The sequence below is a fragment of the Aspergillus fischeri genome, genomic scaffold, assembly GCF_000149645.3.
Source record: "Aspergillus fischeri NRRL 181 1099437636262 genomic scaffold, whole genome shotgun sequence".
Classification (NCBI taxonomy): domain Eukaryota; kingdom Fungi; phylum Ascomycota; class Eurotiomycetes; order Eurotiales; family Aspergillaceae; genus Aspergillus; species Aspergillus fischeri.
Genome location: NW_001509764.1, coordinates 1,231,930 through 1,249,381, shown reverse-complemented (window position 1 = coordinate 1,249,381; position 17,452 = coordinate 1,231,930). Strand labels below are relative to the sequence as shown.

Here is a 17,452-nt window from a genome sequence, read left to right as displayed (position 1 = left end):
TAGTATATATATATTTATTTCTAAGTATTAGCTTATAGTCTAAGAATATCCTCTTTAGCTTAAGGCTAAATTATGTTTTGACCTATTTAATGAATTACTTTATCAGATTATTAAGCTGATCTTTATCTAGATATATATAGATTACATGCCATCTAGTTAATTTATAAATAAATATATTATCTAATAATCTCTATTATGGGCAATTAATAGCAGAATTAATTAAAATAAATGCTTTTAAATAGCTCTATAGACCTCTCTCTAGGGGTCTAAGATATCTGCTTTGCAGCCTTTACTAGCCTGTATATCTCATAGATTGATCTCTTGTAGCTCAGGACTTTAGTACCTATTAAGACCTCCTCTAGGTGCTGTATAGTCTTATCTCCTAGGTACATAAGCTATTAGTGCTATCATTCACTAGTTATAGCTAATTCATGGGGCCTCTCTAAGTATTAGTTCATAGTATGTCACAGGCTAGAAGCCTTAGAAACCTATGACCTAGGTTTAGATGGTAAGAAATTGCTAAAGGAGAAATCTAGCTAGGGCCACAGCGGCCAAACATAGGAAGAAGTGTGCAAGTGGTCTGTGGGTCACATGACAAAGCAGATAGCTATATTAATTAGTATGAAGTCACGTGACCTGCAGCTGGTGTCCAGTTTAGATATGACTTTGTGAGGGCTGAACAGCCTGAGCACTCAGCAGGCCCTGCCCGCTACATAGTAAAGATATTTAATATTAGATTATATTCTATAACCTCCATATTATATCTTAATTCTATATGGTAGATTAGCTTTCTATTCTAGTCCTTAATGACATTAAGGCATTAATTATAATAATATCCATGCTTTTTCATCTAAAAGGTTAAGAGCAGATTTATATGGTAATCAGGTATATAAGCTACTTAATTAACTTCTAGAATATATAGCTTCTAATTCATTCTAGTTACTTGCAGTTTAACCTTTCTATATCTATAGATTTTTACTTCTATTATGCTAAAACATGTATACTCTCCCTCTACTAGCTTATAGGTGAGAAATTAAGTTTACTTATTATAGATATTAATATCTACTCCTAAATTAATAATCCAGCTATCTTACAGCTCATATAAGTCCTTTTCTATTAAGAATACTACTGAATTAATTCTAATGATGCTTATTACTATGTGAGATAATTCCTTATTCTAATTAGCTTGCTTAATTACTTTATCTATTATGTGCTTCACTTTTAGGTTCTGCTTAATCTTCTTAAATTATTCTATGATATCTAGATTTAGCTTCTATTCCTTCAGCCTTAAAAATTTAATTATATATAGGCACTTATTAAAAAGATGCTTCTCTCTATAGGGATAGTTATCTTACTTAAGCCACTTAGATTCATAATTCTAATTAGCTGAATCAGAATTTGATTAATTAGAGGATTGTCCTTTAAATATAGCAAAGATATTCTTCTATTCTTTCTAACTAAGGCTTTCCCAGTGTTTTTAATAATAGGAGATCTCATCAAAGATATTTAGCTTGTTATCCTCTAGTAGTTAATCTATTTAAATACTAGTATATTAAGATTTAATCTTCTTTAATGCTATAAGGAAGGTCCTAGTGCCTATATAGCTAGTATATTATATTATATTTAGCTTAGTATATATATTTAACACCTTCTCCTACTTACTTAGCTAGCTTAATATATTCTAATTAGCTAGCTTAGTAGTAAGCTTCTAATATTTCTTCTTAATTTAGTTTATTCTTATTTTAATTAAAGGCTTTAGGTTAGCCTTAAGCTTTTAATATTAGTTAACCTTATTATCTAATTAGCTTATTAGCTACTAGAGATGCTCTCTAGCTACTATTTACTCTATAATAGTCTAGATAGCCACTAGGCCTTAATGATCTAGTTAATATTACTCTCTATCTTCCTTATAGATCACTAGTTCTTTAGTATAGATCAACTAATTTAGTTTTAATAGGCTTTACTAGAGCCTTTAGCATAGCTACAGCAGTTAATAAGCTATCTAATTAGCTTACTTTAGTTATTTAGGGTCTCTCTAAGGCTGGCTAGGGTTCTATAGGGGCTGATCTAGCCTGCTGATTGGCTAGAATTATTAGATAGATTAGTTAAATCAGTAGAACAGGGTAAGGTCTTTCTCCCTAGAGTATATTAAGCACTCCACGGGTTTAGGCTAGGCTGATTATATAGGAGTCTTATATCCACTAATTATTAGGCTTCTCTAGCATGATGGAGACCTTTATAGTGGATCTAATTAGTTTAGTGTAATAGTCTATATTACTCTTTAGGGTAACAGCAGTGTTAGTATATCTTTAGTTCTTCTAAATCAGGCAAGTTAATTCTAATAAGATATCTTGTTAATGCTTTAAGATAGTGCTTCTCTAATCTATGGGCCTTGGAAGAATGATAGCAGCTATTAATCTGTGCATCTCTTAAGGGCAGGCTAGGCTTATAACTATTAAAAATAATAATACTGTAATAATTTATGTGGCACTAGTAATTTCTATGGCTAATTAAAAATTAATAAAGGTCTGATTCTTCTAAATAAATAACTATCTAGCTCCTATTTATGCCTTTGATTTGAAGCCATAATTAGAGTGAAATTAGGGCGAATATTCACCAATTATTGAGCGAAGAAACGGCTCGGGGAAACAGCTTCGACGGCTCGGCAAAATCACATCACTTCCAAATCGGGCAAGCGGTCATATAATTCAATAGATACTGTATCATACTGAGACAGCTGGCCCGAGCCGCGCTAACGCGTCATCCTCACTTATCCTCCTTTCAGACTCAAAACACTCAACTTCTGAAAATCAAGAGGTCTGCTTGTGGCGCATACCCTCCACCATAATGTCGAGTCTACCGATACCATCCGTCACAATAGTGAGTTTGCCTAAGCTGATGATATGCATACGACAAAGCTAATAATCTCCCTGATTCCAGGAAGATTTGCAGACCTTTCAAGCGAAACATTTTCCCAGTAGCCAACAAGTCACGTCGCTTGACTACATCTATAGCGAGACTGTAGATGAAGATATTGATGATGATGACGGCCTTGGCTACTACCCAGATGGCGTGAAGCGTACTCTCACGGACGAGCAGATCCGCATTTTCAGGCATAGTGAAATCCACTCATTACTTCGCCAGAAGCAACTACGAGAAGAGGAGCTGGCTGAGGAGGCCCGTGAATTAACGTCTGTGAGGCAAGTTGCTGGCGATATCGCTGAAGGGCAAGAAGACACGCCGTCTGGTATTCCGGGTGGTCAGCAGGAGAAGATACCTGAGGCGAAAGAGGGCACTGGCTTGGAGTCAAATGAGGCAAAGGATTCGTCGATAACGAAGCGCCCGGATGAGGCAGGCTCACAAGAAAGACTTGATTATGATGACAATGCTACAGTGCAGCGGGAAGCACATGCTCGTGGTCCGAACTTTGCTGGACGCAGAATCATATCCTACGAGGATTGAGAACGTTTTGCGTCGACAGACAGTCATATGACATTCTGCAACGGCTGCCCTTCAGCCTTGACCTTTCTCATGCCAGATTTCTTGTTGGTCACCGTTCTGGCAATAGATTGAAGACTGGCCAAGCCAAAACGCGTGAGTGCCCCTTTTTGCGCATACTCGCTTTCTTTTCTGTGATGAAATATATGTATCAGTCATCCTTAGTCGGACTGTCATACCATCTTCGGGTGTGTAAGACTCTGACGACTTTAATCTTCTCTCTGACACACTACTATTCGGAGCCAGTTCTGCTTTGTATCGTTGTTAAAGCCATCACACTAATTGTCCGAGTCATTCAGAATTTGACCGATCGTTTGGAGAGCAAAAGCGGAATATCGGCAAGCAATCTCTTGCCCGAATCTAGTCGATGAGTGGGATCGTTTTGGGGGGCTACAAAGAGCCTGCAACGATCCTGACCGTTCGGCCAGCAGGCAGCAATGCAGTACTACCTGGGCAACCACTGAGTTGGCGGTCAACACTGTTACCGAGTAGACGTCGCAGGCAACACCGCGGCTGTGTAAGACGCGATAATTGGCTAGACCAGAATATAGCAGCCATTTCATGTCTGGATGTGGTTGGACGCGACGCCACACGGGCACCCCGTCTAAGGTTTTCGTTGGGCCACCGCTGTTTGATTCACATTTTGTGGACCTGATGTTTGACACAGTCCGGGGAATTGTAGTATCGGATGTGTGGGGTTGTTCTGACCTGTGAGTATTCGACCTCTTGCGGATCGTGGGCTGCATACATTGGAAGGTCGGATGATAGGTCGCGATACATGTAACAGTCGATAAGTCTGCTGAACTTGCCGCGATCTCAACTCTGCGCAGATACCACCTACACACTGATCCAGTGATGATCGACTCAGTGAGCATATATATGTGAGAAATCCGTAGGGGAAGTGTCAACCGGGTCATTCCATTCGTTTGATTTTGCACTTACTCTCAGTATATTTTGACATCCGGTAGTACTAGCACTCATCTCACCATTACTGTTTCCTCCCGGAGAGGATACGCTAGGATAAAGTGTGGTGTATATATCAATGCAAACCGCCGCTGTTGTGCTACATCGGTATTATGTAGACTGTATGCAGCATGCGAGCTGGATGGGATACTGCGCTGTAGTGTATTGTTTCTTTTTGGTAACTATTGCTAAGGCCACTTTTGTCTGTTGACCTGGAGCCAGTCGACAGATTATCAGCCATGATTAGTGACTGCGTTGCATCATGGACGCATTCCCCTTATCCCAACATGAAACGTGATCGTTAAGTTTTCCTGGTCGATTCCACTCTCACTTCCTCGTGAGCTGCGCGATTAAACTATCCGGCGGACCTGGTTGAGCGCTGTCTGGGGAGCAGAGCCCAGAATATCCCAATCCCGACTAACAAGCCAACCATAATCGGCTGCATAACCTGTACCCCTGTCTTTGAAGCGATTGCGCCAGTCATGAAGGGGAATGCAGCCGATCCAGCTTGTCCCAAGCTCGCTGTGAAGCCTATCGGCGTGAAAATCAGCACAAGGATCAAATGCAGGGAGGAGAGAGTTTCGGCAGAACCAGATGACCTACCTAAAGCGCCAATGTGAAGTTCCTGTGGGATGACTTTCGTCAGGACGTATAGTCCGACAGGGTAGAATGGGCCGATGAAAAAGCCTGTTGATCATGTCAGCCACCGTCTCAAGAGATGATTGCAAGCAGTTGACTTGAAAGAGCTACCCACCCAGAAGACAAACGGTGACTGCATTGGCGATGATGTTCGGTATCAGCCAGAACATGACCTGCAGCGCTATGGCGAGAGCGATATAGAAAAACACCATCCGACGCTCACCGAGCTTGTGCGTGATGTCTGCGAGGAGGACCCGTCCGAGGGTGAATCCGGACCAGAACCCAGAGGCCACATAGCCTACTTTCTTGGGGTCTCCGTGTCTGACGGAGACGAGGAATTGGACCAGCCAGCCTGGGGGCTCCGATATTAGCGCTTGCAAGCAGAGGGTGATGGCAAGTCGGCTACATACCTCCCGACGCTACTTCAGCACCGACATATAGGAAGAAGAAGCCGTTGAAGATCCAGACCACTTTATTGGTTAGTGTGGCCTTCATTTCGGCATTGGCATTGGAGACGTTTGGCTTGAATAGACCCCTCCGGAACGTCCAAGCCAGGAGGACAACGTTAAGTACTCCCAGAATAAACGTCGCGAGGTAGTAATAGTGCCAGTACGGTGTTCGAGAGGCGATAGTATTTGCGATCAGCGGCGCGATGATCGTGCCCACTCCATAAACAGCATGGAGAATGCCGAGCCATCGATGCGCGTGCTTGACCGTGACCGTGAAAATATTCGCTTGTGCGTCTTGGAAAGCAACACCCATCCCGGTGAAGAAGAAGGCAGTCATGAAAAGAGGATATGGAGGTTTCCAGAACATGAGCACGTACCCGAAGCACTGGATCGTGGCTCCGACAACCAGTGTCCCGCCGCTTCCCAGCCTCGAGCAGACGTGAATGTTGGCGAAAGATGCCACTAGCCATCCGGCGAAATTGATCAAATAGACCATGGACACTTTCAGCAAGCCAATATCATATGCGGGTTGAAGATATGGAATGAGCACACCGGTGGCGGCGTCTGAATATATTGATCAGTCTGGGTTCTTGTCACACACCAGCCGTGAGCAACGACTTACCGTTCAAACCGGCCATCATCACCGCATAATTGGTGCTGATCAGTCTGCCGACGACCTGGCTAGCATCTTTCTGAGTGAAGAAAGACGAGTCCTTCGCGGACGAGTTTTCCACGTCCTCTACGCTGCCGTCATTCTGGTTCTCCGTGTCCATGGTCTACTGAAGGTTCTAGCTTGCAATGGCTTCGCGAGAGGGTCCCCAGCCATTGCTGGCAGTGCTGACAATTAAATATGCATGGTCAGTCGGTATCGCTCCTCGTGCCCCTCTCACCTGAGTCATTGTGGTCACTATTACTGTTAGTTAGGTTATCGCGGCTACATCGCGTAAGCTAGTTACGCAGGTCGGACATGTGGCCGGCGCTCCGCGTACCGATTTTTTGGAAGCAGTACAGGCTGCCCGAACCCTGCCATAAAAGTTATGCCCCATCTTGAACAGTGCTTTTCTCAATTTCTTGTCAAATTACTGCGTGGACATGCTCTTTATTGACTGAAAAAACTGCCGTTGCCTGTCACAGGGGTGTATGGAGGCAAGATGTGACAAGCACGGAGTATAACCCCGCAAACGCTTTGATGTGTGGGGGTCACGCAACCAGCCAACGATGCATTGGCAGTTGATGCATCGAATCTGACATTCACTTCGGCAAAAGCAAGTAGCAGGGGAGTCATTACTGTCGCATGCTCACTTTTGTGTAGATGTAAGCACTCGAAGGCAGCTGGATAATTCTTGATTCCCATATTTGTTGATTGACATCCTTGCTGCGTCTGACGATGGAAACATAGGCAATTATTGGTAGTCTGTTTGCAGCTGTTTTGGGTTTGTCTCTCTTTGACAAGGCGTGTTCAGAGTATGGCGACTCTAGACGGTGCTTCGTGAGCAGTAAAAGCCGATGCCAGACTACTCTATATCGGCATCGCAGGTCCAAGGACGTCTCGAAATAATAAGCAATGCTTAAATGGGATATAGGTCTGTTAGTGTCCTCGGTTGTGGTGGTGGCTCAGCATACAAATTCTCCAGAGTCATGATCGAGAGCAAGAGATGACCAAGATCAATATTCTGAGTCAGTGTGAGGCCATGTTGGCATAGGATACTATCGACTGCATCCCTCCGAGGGAAATGCTTGGGTGCTTCGTCTGCCACCAGTTTCCACAAGAGATTGCGGACTGAATTCGTCAACGATCAGTTTTAAGAATGAAAGGAGGCAAAATCTTGCTTCGTTAAGTCCCGAACCCGACGGCTCAAAGACCGACTTTGTTCACAAGTATCCGGTCATATCGATATCCCCATGTATCTGGCACAGCAGTAGGTGTGCAATTCCCAACCTGATCGAGATAGTCCAGCCGAGCGCGGATGACCATCGTCAAAACGTAAAGAGCCGTGGTCAACCGAACCCGAGCTATCCAGATTCTCGTCCGAGGCTTGTCTCGCCCGCCTCCTATGCGAAATAATGTTGTTCGCCGAATGGACGGCACTCTCCGAACTACCTCGTCGAGGATAGTCAGGCAAAACACCTATCTTCCCCGCTCGAGAATCTGAGTCAATATGCCGTAACTGAGGGAGAATCTCCACACCCGTGCTTCGAGATGCTGACGGGATGATCTTACACTGTTCGGCCAGCGGGGGGTTGATATCTATTGAGTAATGACTATTACAGTGTCCACTCGAATGCACTTGCGTGGTCACCAGAGAGTGGATTTGACTCCATTCTCTCCAGGTCACCTCCTCGCACTATCGGAAAGTGGAAGCAGTGGGACCGTCGAAGTCGGGGAATGATACCTGGACTCTGGAGACTGGACAAAACTTGGGTTCTGTCCGGGGTCCGGGGGTGATATCCACATTTTAGACACGGGTTAGGGGGTAAGCATGTCGCTTCCGACCAAAATATCCGGCTGTAGCCATAATTTTGATCGAAGCATTGCATGATTATGCGGTAGTTCGTAGCCGAATGCTGGGGAATCGTGCGTCTGACCCCGTGTTTCAAAGCCGGTGTCTTCGGCTCGGAGATGACGATTGTCGACTTGGCCAGCTCAATGTAACCCTACAAAATAAAAGCTTCTCATTTGCTCAATTAACTGACTTCTTCTTGGTAGAAGAAGTACGGAGTAGACAGCGGAGTTTGCCGACACTGAAAATACCTTAAGAGGAAAGCCTCACTGGGAATTCAAAGTATTGGGGCAGAGGCTACATCAGAGCGTCCACTCAAAAAGCCTGTGTTTAGGTTTGAGTTACGAGATCATCACTCTAGACTTGGACCATCTGACTGCACCAGTGCAGTAGCTATGCAGTAGTAAGCCCAATGAGCAACTGTACGGAGTAGAGAGGTACGGAGTAGATGGAATGATAGCCTTGATAGCAGGAATCGAGGATGACGAGGGATGATTGATGACTAAGGCATCCATAACCTAATCTGCTAGCGCTACGGCAGATCTGCATTGGGTGACATAAATTCCAAGGTACCATTAATTTATTCATTCTGCAGGAATAATACTGTTCTGGCAGATCCCAACTCATTATTGATGCTGATTAATCGGACCTTGAGCATTATAACTAATACAGAGGCAGACTTTAGTAATAATGAATCCATCTAGGAAGAAAGCCGAGAGTACATAGTACAGTAGTAAGGTAGTAGTGACAAACTTCGGTCTGTCGGTCTGTCGGAAGAGGAAGCGTCACCGGAAAAGGCTTAAGTAATCTAGATCCCTGGAAACAATTCCCTGATCGGATCGGCGATGGCTGCAGAGAGACAGACAAGATGCGGCCAGTTTATTCGACTGCTGATTCTTCTAGTGTCATTCTTGTTTCCAAGCTAGACTCTATCTCTCAGTAGCTCATGTCTGACTTCATCGTTTTTCCTCCCTCTTTTCCCAGTGTGCAAACCTCCCGCAAATCCCAATTCCCTACCTCTTAAAGCTGGCTTTCTGCGAAAGTCCAACAGCAGACCGACATCGGATAGCCTCGTGTTTTACATTTTCTTCTTCCCCAGGTCCACAGCGGATCCTTTTTGCGGTCTTTCGGGATGGACACCGCCGTTGCGAACAGTTTTTGTTACGTTCGAAATGGATGATTCGTTCTGTTGGTCGAAGTGGGATTTCTCACGGCCCACTGCAACCACGCGATCATCGCCGGTGGCGGGCAAGGCTCAAGCATTATGGAATGGGACATGGAAATCTGCGGTTCCACTCCCGTCGAACGGTCCGAGTCAGAGTCAAGAATCAGAATCTCAGTCAGTCTGGCCAACAGGGGCAAGATGAAGAAAAAAAAAAAATATAACATCCGAGGAGAGTCGAGATCTACATCGTGTTTTTGCCTCTTTATCTTCCTAGCTCCTCCGTTCTTTTCCTGGTCGAAACTTCCTCTCAACAGGACTGTTTCTCTACAATCGCTCTTTCAACTTGAATCATTGTCATTGCAGTATTTCTATTCTTTTGTATTATACCCCAAGCTTGATATTTTGTTGTTTGGTTTCAGGAAGAAGTTGCTAGACCAGGGCAAAACGGCCATCATGACTCAGATCGTCAATGTTCCTCCTGTATCCGACCTCGAGAATCCACAAGAGAAGGGCACTAGCCATGATGCATCTTTGGCCGAAGACGAGAAGAAGTATGACGCCACACCTGCTTACAGGCAAGATGCTTTTGGCGATGAGTCGAATGCGGAGGTCAAATATAAAGTCATGAAGTGGTGGTAGGTATTTGATATTCAGTCCTCTCGATTGTTAGGACAACCACCATCTGACATTATCTCCCGTCATAGGCAATGTGGTAGCTTTTACCAGCATTATTTCCGCGGTGATCATTTGTATGATCGGCGTAATTATAAAGCATCCGGGTGGAAAGGTCATGGCAACTGTCGACACGGACTTGGTTCATGGGTTCTCTGCCGTCACTAACATCGTCTTTGCTTTCTGTGAGTTCCTATTTCGGTAGAACTCGAAATTCAACCCGACTAACTCCCTCGCAGCCGGGCACGCAGCCTATTTCGGTCTCATGGCCGAATTGAAAGATCCTCGCGACTTCCCCAAGGCCCTGATGCTGCTGCAGAGCGTCGATGTCTGCCTTTACATCATCGCCGCCATCGTCATCTACGTCTACGGCGGTGACGCGATTTCTTCACCAGCACTAGGGTCCGCGGATCCGATAGTCTCCAAGGTTGCCTACGGCATCGCCTTGCCTACTGTACGTCCACACCAGCATTTGAAAACATGTCTCCAGTACTAATGCTACTCAGATCATCATCGCCGGCGTCATTAACGGCCACGTTGCTATTAAATACGTCTACATCCGCATCTTCGCCGGCAAAAAAGAGCGGATCCACAAAAGGGACTGGGTGGCCGTGAGCTCCTGGGTCGCCATCGCGCTCTCCCTCTGGACCGTCGCCTGGATCATCGCCGAAGCCATTCCGGTCTTCAGCAACCTGTTGAGCTTGATCGTAAGTCTCTTCCCGTTCTTTTTCTTCACCTCAATTTCTGGCTCATTCATCTTCAGACTGCCCTCTTCGCCTCATGGTTCACCTACGGGCTCAGCGGTATTTTCTGGCTCTACCTCAACTGGGGCAAGTACTTGTCCTCCCCGCGCAAGATGTTCCTGACAGTCGTCAATCTCTTCTGCCTGGTCTTTGGCGCCGTGCTCTGTGGTCTGGGCTTGTACGTCTCCGGAAAGGCGATCCATGATAACCCCAGCAGCGCGAGCTTCTCGTGCGCTAATAATGCTTAATCTTGTTTCATTTACGACATTTACTGCATTGCTTGTATTGCATTGCATGGCGTTCTGGTTTTTTTGGTGTTGTATATTTGGGACAGTGGGCAGTGGCATCGGCTGCCTTGTATATATCGATTCTTCCGATGTCTTAGACATGAGATACCTCTTTGTTTGTGTGTTATTCGTTTGTTTTCCATTCGGGTAGTAAGATCTGAGGTAATTGTACAGAGTACATTTGCTCCTATGTATGCGGAGAACAGAAGGATCAAAGCTAAATGTAACATCCGAGACCAACATGCTTGCAGCGCTCAAGTAATAATGCTATGTATGCTAGGTATGCGCCCTATTGCCATTCGCCAGACTGGATATCCCGTAAACACCATCCCAACCTGAACACCACCGGTACCTGAAATACTGAAACAACAATCGAAGAAGAAGCGACGACCAGTATAAATGAAGGATAGGACACGTCAGCCGCGACTTTCCCTTCTCATCCGTCTCCGCTTCCTGCGGCAGGAGTCGATCGCCTCGGGCGTCAGGATATCCGCAGGCGGCTGGAATTCGCGCACCTCCATCTTGGGGATGGGGTGGCCGAACGCCAGGCGGACGCGGCCCTTGCGGTGCGGCGAGAGCGCGGCATCGCGCAGATGAGGCTTTGCGTAGAATGAGGTGAAGGGTTTATCGGGAGGGGGAGGGGTTGCTGGTTTTGCGACAGCGGGCGGTGCGGTGGAGGATTTGTTGGCGGAGGATTTGCGGCGTCGTAGGGCTTCGGTCGATGGTTTGGGCCGTTTGCCGGCTGTCGCGGAGCGGGCTTCCTGCTGGAGTTGGTGCGCGGCCCAGGCGTCCACGTCGCTTGGGTCTGGGGGTTCGCCGTCGCTTTCGGCGTCGGAGGTGGCGGCACCGTTGTGGGTTGGTCGTTCGGCGATAGTATCCGGGGTGCGATCGCTGAGTTTGCGCTTCTGGGAGGTGGTGCGGTCTCTGCTCGTGGGGGCGGTGGATGGTGATATCTCGGCGCGGAGCGAGGGCTTGTCCTTATCGAGCTTCCGGCGTTTCTCTTCTTCTTTCCAGATTTGGAATTTCTCGATCAGGCCTGCGATTTCTTTCATGAAATAGTCGCGTTTGGGTTCGTAGAGCTTCTTCTCGTGCTCCTGCACACCAGTAATACCCATCACACGGAGCCAGTCGTGGCCTTTGAGCTCGTCTAATAGACGCTCCAGCTGCATCTTCTCATGCTGGGCGCGTTCGCGCTCGATGTTCCGGAGCTGTTTCTCCTGCCGCTCCATTCTCCGGTGGGCGCGGAAATAGTATCCTTCATTGAGAGGGTCTTGCTCCGTGACATCTCCGGGCGCAGCGTCTGAACTCGGCTCCGACTCTGGCTCCGGCAGAGATATCTTTTCGCAGTCATGGAGCTGCAACAGAGGGTTCCCAAACGGGGACTCGGAGTCGGGAGCAGAGGATTGTATGGTGGTAAGAGGCTCGGCCAGGTCATCAATCAACTTGATCGTGGTGTTCTCGGTCAGTAGTTCCACAGTCTTCGGAGGATCCAGACTCAGAATCTGTTCATAGTTCCAGAAATACGACGCCAGTTCGCTCCGCAGCCGTGAATTACTGTCCTTGGAACGAAGCGACCGGCGCTGTTCTGGTGCGGCTGGACTGGGATGCGCGGGTTCCTCCTTAGGCTGCGATTGCGTTTCCGTCTCAGGATTGGCCGAGTGGGGTTTCCGCCTACTGCTCGTCTGTTCAGAGGGCTTCTGCGCATCCGCGTCCGATGCGACAGATTGCTGCGGGCGAGACCGGCGCGTAGAACGGGTGGTAGAGGTCGGAGTGGACGTAGTGGGTGTTTTGCGAGGCTGCGAATTGGCCTTGGTAGGGGCAGGAGAGATGATATCTAAGGGATCCGGCGACTCGCGACCACCACCACGCATATACAGCGCGGCAGAAGCCGAAAGCGGAGTGCGATGGTGCTCATGAGATCGTCCCGTAGTGTGCGGGGTGCCGGGGAGCGGAACACGGGCGGAGTTGGACGACGAGGACGAGGATGAGGAGGGTGCGCTGTCGCCGGCAGTGGAGGGAGCAGGTGGCTGGCGCGTAGATGAGTGCGGCGGCGGAGGGACAGGCGAATGACCGGCCTGTCGCACGATCTGGGGGTTTTTGGATGACGGGGGAACACGATGACTGGAGTTTTCAATAGTAGTGTCAAGTAAGTCGGGAGAGCTCTTGCGACGGCGGGACGAAGGTGGCTGACGACGTTGCTGTTGCTGCTGCTGCTGCTGCTGTTGCTGCTGAAGCCGAGGCCTCTTTGCAGGGGGAGGAGAAGACGGCAGAGTGTTGTCGTGGTTGTCCTGGTGGTGGTCGTCATCATGACCAGAGGCATTGTCATCCCGTCGCACTGAGAAGCGCAGGGACGACCTCGATCGGACGGCCATGATGATCTGATTGCAGCAGCGGTAGATGACTCGTCATTCGATGAGATGGACTCGTCATGCAATAAGATGATGCTGATGGTGGACGAGATTGGATATGGGATGAAACTGAAGAGGAGGGTATATATAGGGACATGCTGTAAGAACGTATGTGATGGTGTCTCAATTCATCTTGTGTTGCTCAATTAATTGACTCTATTGCCATTGCACCTGGAGGTGAAAGGTGAATCGAACCTATTCTTCTGCTTCGTCGCCCTGTCCTCGTCGTCTTCGCGTTCTTTTTTTTTTCGCGGTCGCCATTAATTACAGGGATGTGGTATGGCCCAATACAGTATTTGCGGAATAAGAGCTCACAGGGAGACGGGAAAAGGTGTATTAGTGTGTCAGCAAAATACAGGAATGTCCTCATCCTCAATCACTATTGTCAGTCCCAATGACTATATGGATTAGAGAACAATAAGGCATTGTATACTCGAATCAGGATTTTCAGATGAATGCGAATCATTAGATGCCATTGTCAGTATGCAATACTCCACAGAGAAAATCGTAGTTGATAGCAATAAAGATCACCTCCCAACGTGGTCATATGCAAATGCGGGGATACAAGAAGTAGTCATGGAATTCTGAGCTTGACTGGAAACAACACATTTAGAAACTAATCAAACCCTAACTGCTAATCTCGCAGGTTGCTGAAATGCATATGATAGAGTATGCGAGGTCAGTTTATATCAGATGATCATCCAACAGCAACACAAGAACTCTTCTTGCCTTCTTGCAGTTGCAAATCCCCCACCCCCACACAACGAGGGGAAGATGGGCGACTCATTTTCATCCTTGTAGAGTCTAGAGACTGATTCCTCGACCTCAAAGATGACTCCGTTCCGCTTTCATCGGAGTTCTTGCCGACCAGAAAGATCGTTGTACTCCTAGTACGAGAGATATTCATCTACCGGGATACAATGCCCTCCTACTGCTGTTGCTACTACTTCTGTTGGAGAATGGAGATGTTCCCCACCTTCACAGGCTACAGTGATGACCCCGGATCGAGGAGTACGTGGGGGTCACGGCCTCATTCCATAGCAGTTATCTAATGTTCTTTCGATTTCATACTACATACATGGAAAGGATGATCCAAAATGTATCTATTCCGTAGCAAATAGTAGTATTGCAACCTCTCCAAGTCCTCGTGGGTTACATAGAATCGAGCTGCCGCATCAGTTCCGGCGCATGCTCTAATGTCATCAGATGCAGCTCCACCACCAATAATATCAATAAGAGTTACAATTGCTCTCTGATCTACTCCAAAGTCTCGTCCACGTATTCTGGATTCCGACTCCTAACAGGCCTCCATTCTGTGGGGTCCAGACGTGGGGGTTTCCCAGTGTCCACTCTTTTCCACTTGCCGAAATGTCTGTAGACGGCCCTTGAACTTAATGCGATCAATCTTCATCATCGCATCAATTTGGGGTCGGCACTGGAACCACATTTCCATTCCTTAATCATGGCAGGCGTCCCACCGTCTCTGTCCTCTTTAACAAACCCTTTCCTCCCTTTTTCTATTCTTCTCAATCCCGATAAATCCTCCAAATTGAGCTCCTCTACCTGGTAACTCCGTTCCATGCAGGCCTACACTTGAGATCATTTTCTCACGACCACCACAGAACACTGGTATACAACAACAGACAAAAAATGACCACAAACGGAACAACAACAAGACGACCCCTCGTCCCCGGCATCTACGTGCCAACTGTCGCCTTCTTCAAGGACGACGAGGAGGTCGATCTCCCCACCGTTGAGAAACACGCCGCCTACCTTGCCGACGCCGGTGTCACCGGCCTCGTCGTCCAAGGCAGCAACGGCGAAGCCGTGCATCTCGACCGTGAGGAACGCAAACTCATTACAGCGGCGACCCGCCGCGCCCTCGATGCCGCCGGAGCCACGTCCATGCCCCTCATCGTCGGCTGCGGCGCATCTTCCACCCGCGAAACCATCCAGTTCTGCAAGGACGCCGCCGACGCCGGAGGAGACTACGTCCTTGTCCTGCCGCCCTGCTACTACAAGTCTCTCGTGAACAACGCCGCCCTCCTCGACTACTTCCGCGACGTCGCCTCCGCCTCCCCGATCCCCCTCCTCATCTACAACTTCCCCGGCGCCTCCTCCGGCCTCGACCTCACCTCCGACGACATCCTGACCCTGGCCAAACACCCCAACATCGTCGGCGTCAAGCTCACCTGCGGCAACACGGGAAAACTCGCCCGCATCGCCGCCCAGGCCAAACCCGACTTCCTCACCTTCGGCGGCTCCGCCGACTTCACCCTCCAGACCCTCATCGCCGGCGGCGCGGGCATCATCGGCGGCGTGGCGAATCTGATTCCGCGCTCGTGCGTGCGCCTCATGGAGCTCTACCGGAGTGGAAAGATCGCAGAGGCGCAGACGCTGCAGGCGGTCGTCGCGCGCGCGGACTGGTTGGCTATCAAGGGTGGGTTTGTCGCGGTCAAGAGCGCCCTGCAGTCGTATCGCGGATACGGCGCGCTGCCGCGGCGGCCGTGTGTGGCGCCTTCGGCGGAGGAGGCATCTGTATTGAAGAACGCGTTCCAGGAGGGGATGGAGATGGAGCGGAGTTTCAAGGTTGCGTAATTTGCATGAGTTTATGATAGTAGCATCTTTGACTATTCTGTGTTGTGAATGAAAACATGGCCGATGGCCGCAATCAGCAATAGCATGTTTGCGCTTGCCGTGCCGTGTCGAACTATCTATCAAACTTTTGTCGTCGAGGACTTATGACTCAGTAGTCTATAATCGAATCATTGACCAGATTTCTCTATTTCGATATGGGGCGTGGTTAATCCCGAACGAAGTACTTCGCCGACTGACCAATCCCACTTCTCCACTTTCATCATCTGCGCGGTTTTCGCGTTTTCTAGGCTTCGGCGTTTGCCTCCCGAGGACTATCTACAATATACATTAACCTGCCTCTTCCTCAACCGATATCTGAGCTATCCTTCAATGTTTCCTTGAACTGTCTTATAAGAGATCAAATATCTTAGATTAAGAACATGCTTCGTATATCCTCACCGTTCACTTCCCGCCTGAGTACGCGCCAGCTACTTTTCTCAAGCAGATCCTTAACCCATTTTCAGCGACTCTACACTTCTCAATCGCAACCTCAGCATCAGGCTACGAAATGCTGCTCGAAGAAGGAGAAGGAGAATGAGACACAAAAATCTGTCCTCACATTATCCTTCTGGTCATCTAAACAAGGCTGGAAGCGCGCAGCTGTCAACACCCTCCGTTGTCTGGCAGGGTGCACACTAGGTGATTTCTCAGCGCTGTGGGTGCTTCAAAGTTTCTATGGGCATTGGGGTATGGGTGCTATTATGGGCGTTTCTAGTATGTGGATCCCTAATCGTTGACCTCAGGCTCGATCAGATGACTGATGTTGTGGCAGTGGCGAGTGGAATCACCACGTCAATTCTTCTGGAGACTGTCCTGCTCCGACGTGGAGCGGACAAGCTTCCCTGGGGACTGGCATTTCGGACTGCGACGGGTATGAGTCTTGTCTCCATGCTGGCCATGGAGACGATGCAGAATCTGGTGGATTACCATCTCACCGGGGGTGTGGTGCTGCTGGATGATCCGCGGTTCTGGGCGGCTGCACTGGTGTCGATGGGTGCTGGATTTTTGGCCCCGATGCCGTATAATTATTGGCGTTTGGTCAAGTATGGGAAGAGTTGTCATTGATTCTTTCCGAGTATAAAGTGGTTGCCGTATGTAAGATAGAGTAGATTGTATTAGTATCGAACTGAATATACTCAGCTTCCTGCTATCTCTTATGACACTTCTGCAAAAGTCACTCTAATCTGGCCAGAAGCAGACTTGAGCTTGAGGGCAGACGAAATTTGTCCCAAATGAGATACACTGAGAGATGGAATTTTGCCCATGGGTGCTGGAACCGTGGTATTTGCTTACCAACGGGAAGGCCCCGTCGTTCCATATTTGACAAGAGCCCACAACGTGACGCCGGTTGTGGAGATATATGCTTGTAGTTCGAATTTCTGATGCCGAAAATTGGGTCCTTCCTAGAGGTTAACGACTACAGACAAGTCAATGCGGAAATTGCAGAAGAGCAATTCTGTCCTTGAAGTCTGTGACAATCAAACCGAAGG

The 17,452-nt window shown here is 48.0% G+C and overlaps 6 protein-coding genes across 6 annotated transcripts, besides 2 other annotated features; 4 read left to right on the top strand and 2 right to left on the bottom strand.

Annotated features, from left to right (window-relative positions):
• Positions 1-2,847: 2,847 nt before the first annotated feature.
• Positions 2,848-3,462, top strand: NFIA_097890 (DUF3807 domain-containing protein; the record flags this gene model as incomplete). The annotated part of the gene is made up of 2 exons (XM_001262056.1): positions 2,848-2,880; positions 2,941-3,462. 2 exons carry the CDS (start codon positions 2,848-2,850, stop codon positions 3,460-3,462), a joined length of 555 nt encoding a protein of 184 aa, XP_001262057.1.
• Positions 3,463-4,811: 1,349 nt separating this feature from the next.
• NFIA_097880 (putative MFS transporter) lies at positions 4,812-6,322 on the bottom strand (the record flags this gene model as incomplete). Its single annotated transcript, XM_001262055.1, has 5 exons — positions 4,812-4,992; positions 5,061-5,148; positions 5,216-5,452; positions 5,511-6,113; positions 6,172-6,322. 5 exons carry the CDS (start codon positions 6,320-6,322, stop codon positions 4,812-4,814), a joined length of 1,260 nt encoding a protein of 419 aa, XP_001262056.1.
• A 3,346-nt stretch (positions 6,323-9,668) lies between these two features.
• Positions 9,669-10,878, top strand: NFIA_097870 (neutral amino acid permease; the record flags this gene model as incomplete). The annotated part of the gene is made up of 5 exons (XM_001262054.1): positions 9,669-9,850; positions 9,942-10,072; positions 10,127-10,341; positions 10,394-10,594; positions 10,651-10,878. 5 exons carry the CDS (start codon positions 9,669-9,671, stop codon positions 10,876-10,878), a joined length of 957 nt encoding a protein of 318 aa, XP_001262055.1.
• Positions 10,879-11,333: 455 nt separating this feature from the next.
• NFIA_097860 (acetyltransferase SAS4-like domain-containing protein) lies at positions 11,334-13,289 on the bottom strand (the record flags this gene model as incomplete). Its single annotated transcript, XM_001262053.1, has 1 exon — positions 11,334-13,289. The coding sequence occupies one exon, from the start codon at positions 13,287-13,289 to the stop codon at positions 11,334-11,336; it is 1,956 nt and encodes a 651-aa protein (XP_001262054.1).
• Positions 13,114-13,148: a microsatellite.
• Positions 13,115-13,148: a microsatellite.
• A 1,686-nt stretch (positions 13,290-14,975) lies between the features above and the next one.
• Positions 14,976-15,923, top strand: NFIA_097850 (dihydrodipicolinate synthase family protein; the record flags this gene model as incomplete). Its single annotated transcript, XM_001262052.1, has 1 exon — positions 14,976-15,923. One exon carries the CDS (start codon positions 14,976-14,978, stop codon positions 15,921-15,923), a length of 948 nt encoding a protein of 315 aa, XP_001262053.1.
• A 740-nt stretch (positions 15,924-16,663) lies between these two features.
• On the top strand, positions 16,664-17,027 carry NFIA_097840 (DUF4396 domain-containing protein; the record flags this gene model as incomplete). The annotated part of the gene is made up of 2 exons (XM_001262051.1): positions 16,664-16,676; positions 16,735-17,027. 2 exons carry the CDS (start codon positions 16,664-16,666, stop codon positions 17,025-17,027), a joined length of 306 nt encoding a protein of 101 aa, XP_001262052.1.
• Between the last annotated feature and the right edge of the window lie 425 nt (positions 17,028-17,452).